The sequence below is a fragment of the Octopus bimaculoides genome, chromosome 22 (assembly GCF_046866305.1).
Source record: "Octopus bimaculoides isolate indiv1 chromosome 22, ASM4686630v1, whole genome shotgun sequence".
Classification (NCBI taxonomy): domain Eukaryota; kingdom Metazoa; phylum Mollusca; class Cephalopoda; order Octopoda; family Octopodidae; genus Octopus; species Octopus bimaculoides.
The window spans coordinates 39,732,918-39,740,417 of record NC_142949.1 but is presented as its reverse complement, the minus strand read 5'-3'; the positions used below and the strand labels follow the sequence as shown (position 1 = coordinate 39,740,417).

General features: G+C 38.0%; 1 protein-coding gene across 1 annotated transcript in view; it reads right to left on the bottom strand.

Moving 5' to 3' along the window:
* The window catches only part of LOC106878713 (intermembrane lipid transfer protein VPS13A), a 124,672-nt gene that overhangs the window by 573 nt on the left and 116,599 nt on the right, over positions 1-7,500 (bottom strand). Inside the window, 4 exon segments of the mRNA XM_089339585.1 lie at positions 1-1,153; positions 2,590-2,716; positions 5,787-5,935; positions 6,694-6,760. The exon segment at positions 1-1,153 is cut by the window's left edge and continues 573 nt beyond it. Of these exon segments, the coding sequence (XP_089195711.1) occupies positions 1,034-1,153; positions 2,590-2,716; positions 5,787-5,935; positions 6,694-6,760 (463 nt within the window). The 3' untranslated portion in view covers positions 1-1,033.

The following is a 7,500-nucleotide window of genomic DNA, read 5'->3' as shown; positions in this document are numbered from 1 at the left end:
GTTAAAGGAACTATTCTGCTAACATAAGATTTTGAGTTTCAGAAAATCAAAACACTGTGTCAAGCCAAGGCAGCAAGAAGAAGAAGAAGAAGAAGAAGAAGAAGAAGAAGAAGAAGAAGGGAAAAAAAAAGAAGAAGAAGAAGAAGAAGAAGAAGAAGAAGAAGAAGATGAAGACAAAGAAGACAACTAAGAAGAAAATAGAGAACAAAAGTTGAGTTATCCATCATTAATCATCATTCAAAAGCAGATTAGAAAGTTTCATCAATCAATTATTACTTGGTTAATTGTCTTGGTCCCAAAGCTATGTGGGAGAACATATAATAAGTAGGAATATTATTGGAGAAAAAAAAATAATCAAAAAAAAATGGTAACAATAATAATCTTCATCGTTTAGAAGGGAGGAGCTGGAGGGAAGAAATGCTGTTGGTGTTTCTGACTGAGAAGAATATTTTGAGAATTTTAGAGACAGAGAGGTATGAGAGAGCCGAAAGTTATCAACTTTCCAAATGAAGTTGGTTGTTTGTGCAGTTGTGGCAGGAGGTGGCTTGTAAAATGCCAACTTTTGAAGAATATAAGAATATAACTAAACATTAGTTTAACAATTGTAGATTATAGACTGGTATATTAGTGTATATACACATACATATATATATATATATATATATATATATATATATATATATGTAGATATGTATACATACAAATGTGTATGTATGTATGTATGTGTGTGTTTGTGCATGTATATATAGATAGATACATATGTATACATGTACATATGTATATATACACATGTATGTATGTGTGTTTGTGCATATGTATATAGATATGCACACATACATACATATATAATAATAACAATGGTTGGGGAAGAATGACTGGTTGGTCAACAGTTGAAACTGTTTTATGGAGGGAACCTTGTGCCAACAGGGTCCTCTCATAAGCAATAGACTAAAGTTGGGAGATGGGGATGGGGAAAAACAATGACGTGCCTTGTCACACTCCACGTCACACACCTGGCGATTGTGCTCATGTTTCACTGTTTACGGAATTTAATCACATTTTCTATCTTCTTGTGTAACCATGTTAGCACCTGAGTGTCATTGCATACAATATCCCGCTCACCGCTGGAGAAGAGATTCAGGCTGGAATCATCCTGAAAATGGAAACACAAAAATGAATAGAACTGGAATATATAATACATGAATTATATAGAAATATGAAAATATTCTATGCTTTTTCCCTCTTTCCATAGAAAAAATATCTCTCAACAGAGAGAAAAAGAAAAAAATCCCTGAAGCAGTTCTGTCCCCTCAAGAAAATCACTCACCCTCTCTCTTGTTCCATAGTAATCACTCTCCTTCTCTCTCTCCCTCTTTCTTACTCCATAAGCAACTATAAGCAGCAATTTTCAGTGAAATAATCCCACGTGTATGAAACACTGGTCGAATTCCAAATGCTACACACAAAACTGATGCCATGGTGAGATGAAATAAATAGGATACTGAACCTAAGTCACCTTGATGAAATAAGCAACAAGGAAATACAGCCAGAAATCCCTCATTCGCACCTGCAAATAACACACAGGGACTTGTGTATGATTTGTAATGAAAATGTTAAACATAAACTGCATAAAGGACCATCACACAAAGCCAGTCTATACTGGAACAATAATGATAATCCTTTCTATTATATGCATAAAGTCTGAAATTTTGAGGGAAGCAGTAGGTCAATTATTGGTATTTATTTTGCTGACCCCAAAAGGATGAAAGGTAAAGCTGACCTTGGCAGAATTTGAACTCAGAATGTAAAGCATTTTGTTTGCCATGCTAACAATTCTACCAGCTTGCTGCTGGAAATAATAATAATGGTTTCAAATTTTGGCACATGTCTATAATTTCAAGGGTGTGGTTAAGTCAAGTGCATCGACCCCCAGTGCTCAACTGGTACTTATTTTATCAACCCCGAAAGGATGAAGAGCAAAGTCGACCTCGATGGAATTTGAACTCAGAATGTAAAAACAGACAAACTGCTGCTAAGCAAATATAGTTACCAAAATTTTATATTTACAATTTCAGTTTGTATTTCTGTCATTTTTTCAAATAGAATTTCATTATCTATGCAGTGAAAAATTAATAGAATTGACATTGAAAATTGGCAGGACAGCAGCAAAAAGAAAAAAAAAAAAAAAAAAAAAAGGGCTTGATTCTTTTTTCATAAAGATATTTTATTTGACTCTTTCTGAAAAAGAAAGGAGGAAAGACAAGAGGAAAGAATGGTACAAAATTAAGGGGGAAAGAAAGAGAAAAAGAAAGAAAAAGGAGAAAAAAAGGAAGAGTGAAAGAAAGAAAGACAAAGGGAAGGAAGAAAGACAAGGATAGAGAGTCAAACATAGATACATAGATGAATGAATGGACAAACAGACATGAAAACAGACAAATATATAAATAGGTAGGTAGACAGATGGATAGATAGATAGGTATGCGAATAGGTAGATGGATAGATGGATAGAAAGATAGGTATATAGATGGATGGATAGAAAGACAGATATGTGGATATAGGGATGGATGGATGGATAGTTTGATTATTTACCCTTTTGATTCTAAAAACAAGTCTTTTATCAACAATTGCAGGTATTTCCAGCAAACTATCAATTGGAACTTCCCATTCCACATTCCAGTCACCCCATAATTTAGTTTTCTCCAACAGAAACAGATGTCTGAAAAGATACAAATATTTCAACAAAATCATAAACGTTTGTCAATGTGTGATAGCATAAATGATATAAATATCTGTGTGCACATATTGGCACAGCAGAAGCATGTGAGAGAAAGCGTAATGCTGAGAGTTCACCATTATCTTCATTGTTTTAATGTTCACTTTTCTGTGCCTGTATGGGTTAGATGGAATTCATCAAGGCAGATCGTCTATCACCAGATACCTTTTTTTTCTTTATTGTCAACCCTCACCTGTTCTTCTGTTTTCCGTGCTGTCATGGGTTGAACAGTTTGACCAGATGCCCTTCCTAATGCCAATCACTTTGCAGAGTGTGCTGTATGCTCTTAAATAAGGGGGCTTTTTTATGTGGCACAGGCACCGGGCTATTGCTCTCCTGTTTATGAACAAGGTAATACATGTCCCAGTCTATTGAACAATGAACAGCTAAACCCTTTAGTATTTAAACAGGCCAACCATATCTGGCCCAAATATTCCACCTGTTTTATGTTCAAACCAGCCAGATCTAGTCTCTCACACCTACCCTACAATGCCATTTTAAAAATAAAAACAATCACGTCTTTGAAGTCACAAAGCTATGGAGATAATCCATGATTGATTCAAAACAATACAAATAAATAAGCAGTACATTTGACAGAGTAATCTGAAGGCTAGAGGGTTAAACATGGTTACATAATGAACTGGAAACAAATGATAGTGTTTGAATGAGTTTTCTGTGTACAAAGGATCACACATGTAAATGAAGGGAGATGTGAACTTTCTCACACAAGCATGCAGTGTGTGTGTGTGTGTGTGTGTGTATGTATGTATGTATGTATGTATGTATGTACGTACGTACGCACGCACGCATGTATGTATGTATGTATGTATGCCAAGCTCAAGAGACATACAAGGGCCTCACATCATTGACATTGACTCATTTCAATGATTCTTCCTAGCAATGGCTTGGCTTGTATACAAGAAAACAGCTAAGATATCTGTATATATATATATATATATATATATATATATATATATATATATATATATATAGAAGGCAGGGAGTGTGTGTGTGTGTGTGTATGTGAATGTACACAAATTAGCATGCATGTTGCTGCAATTTTAGGAGGACATTCGTCACGACCTCAGCTGTCATCATCATCATCATCATCGTTTAACGTCCGCTTTCCATGCTAGCATGGGTTGGACGATTTGACTGACGACTGGTGAAACCGGATGGCAACACCAGGCTCCAGTCTGATTTGGCAGAGTTTCTACAGCTGGATGCCCTTCCTAACGCCAACCACTCAGAGAGTGTAGTGGGTGCTTTTACGTGTCACCCGCACGAAAACGGCCACGCTCGAAATGGTGTCTTTTATGTGCCACCCGCACAAGCCAGTCCAGGGGCACTGGCAACGATCTCGCTCGAAAATCCTACGGAAGCCAGTCAGGCGGTACTGCCAACGGCCACGCTCAAAATGGTGCATCTTATGTGCCACCCGCACAAGAGCCAGTCCAGGGGCACTGGCAACGATCTTACTTGGCTTGCCGGGTCTTCTCACGCACAGCACATTTCCAAAGGTCTCGGTCAGTAGTCATCGCCTCGGTGAGGCCCAATGTACGAAGGTCTTGCCTCACCACCTCAGCCCAGGTCTTCCTGGGCCTACCTCTTCCACGGGTTCCCTCAACTGTTAGGGTGTGGCACTTTTTCACGCAGCTATCCTCATCCATTCTCACCACATGTCCATACCAGCGCAATCATCTCTCTTGCACACCACAACTGATGCTTCTAATGTTCAGCTTTTCTCTCAAGATACTTACACTCTGACGGGTATTCACATTGACATTACACATCCAACAGAGCATACTGGCTTCATTCCTTGCGAGCTTACGTATGTCCTCAGCAGTTACAGCCCATGTTTCATTGCCATGTAGCATGGCTGTTCGTACGCATGCGTCATACAGTCTGCCTTTTACTCTGAGTGAGAGTCCCTTTGTCGCCAGCAGGGGTAAGAGCTCTCTAAACTTTGCCCAGGCTATTCTTATTCTAGCAGCTACACTTTCAGCGCACCCACCCCCACTACTAACTTGGTCGCCCAGATAGCGGAAGCTATAGACTACCTCTAGTTTTTCACCCTGGAATGAGATAGAAGTTGTTTCCTGTTTGTTTACAGTCTTTATTGCACCTGAACATCTGCCACAAACAAAAACTAACTTGCTAGTTAACCTGCCTTTGATGTTGCTGCACCTCTTATGTGTCCATAGCTTGCACCGGGTACATCTTATAGAGTTACTACCTACTCCTTTTCTACATACTGAGCAGGTCCATCTACCTGAAGGGGTTTGTGTTTTATCTACCTTCCTACTTATTAGGATTTTGGTTTCAGCTAGGTTGACTCTAAGGCCCTTCAATTCTAGACCTTGCTTCCACACCTGAAACTTCTCCTCTAGTTCTGATAGTGACTCCGCAATTAGGGCAAGGTCATCAGCATAGAGGAGCTCCCAGGGGCAACCTGTCTTGAACTCCTCTGTGATTGCCTGGAGGACTATGATAAATAAGAGGGGGCTGAGGACGGAACCTTGGTGGACCCCTACCCGGAATTCATTGCTGTACTCATTTCCAACCCTCACCTTACTGGCAGCATCTCTGTACATGGCTCGCACAGCTCTCATTTTCGTCAAATTATTTTCCCCCAAGGCACCAGCGAATAGCAGTAAAAATAAATCTTCAACCCTAACCCTAACAATTTTCACGGCGGAGAAACCCACCGTTGTTTACAAACATGAGTTTAGTCCTCTTCTAGTGACGAATAAATTTTTGTTAAAACAATTTTTCTTTTTTTTTTCATTGAGGAAAAAGGATGTTTTGTCAATACACGGGCAACACACACACACACACACACACACACGTATGTACACCTATTGCATACATGTTTTTTGTACGCATACATGTTCATGTGCGTGTGTGTGTGACTGAAGTTATTTACACTGTGTGTGTGTATGTAAGCATGTTTGTATGTATGCTTGTGTGTGTGCTTATGCACACACATTATAGTGGAAAGCAAACAACTTACTTATCTGTGATGAGGAAGACATCTGATCGATCTTCTCGGCTGAGCGGTGCATGCGCCCAGTACATATCACTCTGCAGATATTGGCCTTTCCGAATACTTTGTAAGAGACGGACTCCTATCGCTTGGTATGGCGAGTATGGTTTGAGACCCTGAAGAGACAGAGTAAAAACAGAAATGGTTTTGGAACAAGGAAATAACTAATATTTTAAAAGACAACAATAGCAACAGCTACAACAAAATACAGATAGTTCGTAGGTAAATGGATAAAAAAAAATGAATGCCTCATGTTCTGATTGTTACAATTCAGCTCTAGGGAGGGAGGGGGGATTAGCAGAGTTGTTCGAGCATTGGGAAAATGCTATGTGCTATTTGTTGTTGCTCTTTCCATTCTTAGTTCAAATTCCACCAAGCAATTTTACCTTTCATCCTTTTGACAGTGATAAAATACAGTACCAGCCATGTACTGGGGTCAATATTATCAACGAACTCCTCTCTCCTTCAAAAAAAAAAACTGTTCACATCTAGTAAGCATTATAAAATGAAATTGGAACAAGTTCTTGATTAGAAATTTTAATTTTGTCAACCCTGGAAGGATGAATGTTAACGTCAACCTTGGTGGGGTTTGAACTCAGAATGTGAAGGGTCATAACTTACACAAATAATACGTCAAGCTATTTTGTTGAATGCTCTAATGATTCTGTCAATCTCAGTTACTTGACAAAACTGGAGGGCCCTGATATGATAAGTGAAAAAAAAAAAAAAAATAAAAATAAATAAACACTTCAAAGTAGTGCTCCAGCATGGCTGCAGTCTAATGACTGAAACAAGGAGTTTATGTAGCTTAGTGTTTCTTTACTTAGAGATGGCAGAAGCAGTAGAAAAATGTTCATAGTGTGTTGTGACTTACCAAAGAGGGATTAATAAAGCGAGGCAGCCTTGTCCTGGCCACAATTCCACCTTCTAATTCGGCAGCTCTGTGAAAATGGAAGAGAAAAAATAGTCAATGTCCATTAACATCTTCAGAGAATTCTTTTAAACAATTTACTGGATATGCATTATACAAAGTTGTTACATAAGCTTTATTTGTATACTGATGTTATACAATGACATCCTAGTTCACCTTAGTTACAATGAGTTGTTCTGACCAATTACAGCTTAGGAATATGTAATCAAGACCAGATTAAGACCTACAGAAACCACCACCATCATCATCATCATCATCATTTAATGCCTGTCTTCCATGCTGACATGGGTTGGATGGTTTGACAAGAGCTGGTCAGCTAGAGGACTGCACCAAGCTCCACTGTCTGTTTAGACAAGGTATGTATATATATATATATATATATATATATATATATATATATATATATATACACACACATACACTCATGTAGTAAGATTTATTTCTCTTGTTTGTTCTATCAAGTAGACAGATAGACAAACAATGGAAAACCCAACAGACAAAATCAACCGGCAGATGTATTATACCTATGAATGTAGATGCCAAATTCTGTGTCCTTGTCTGAGGTAGTAGAATAAGGGGGAAAATGCACCAGAACACAAAGAAGACATATGCACTTTAAAGACTTTAGTACCCCCATGTATATCTAATTCAAAATATAAACAATAATAAACCATAAAATAAATTTTTATTTTTCAAAATAAAACAAATCTAACAAAATAAGATGGATAATAATGTTTATTATTATTCTAC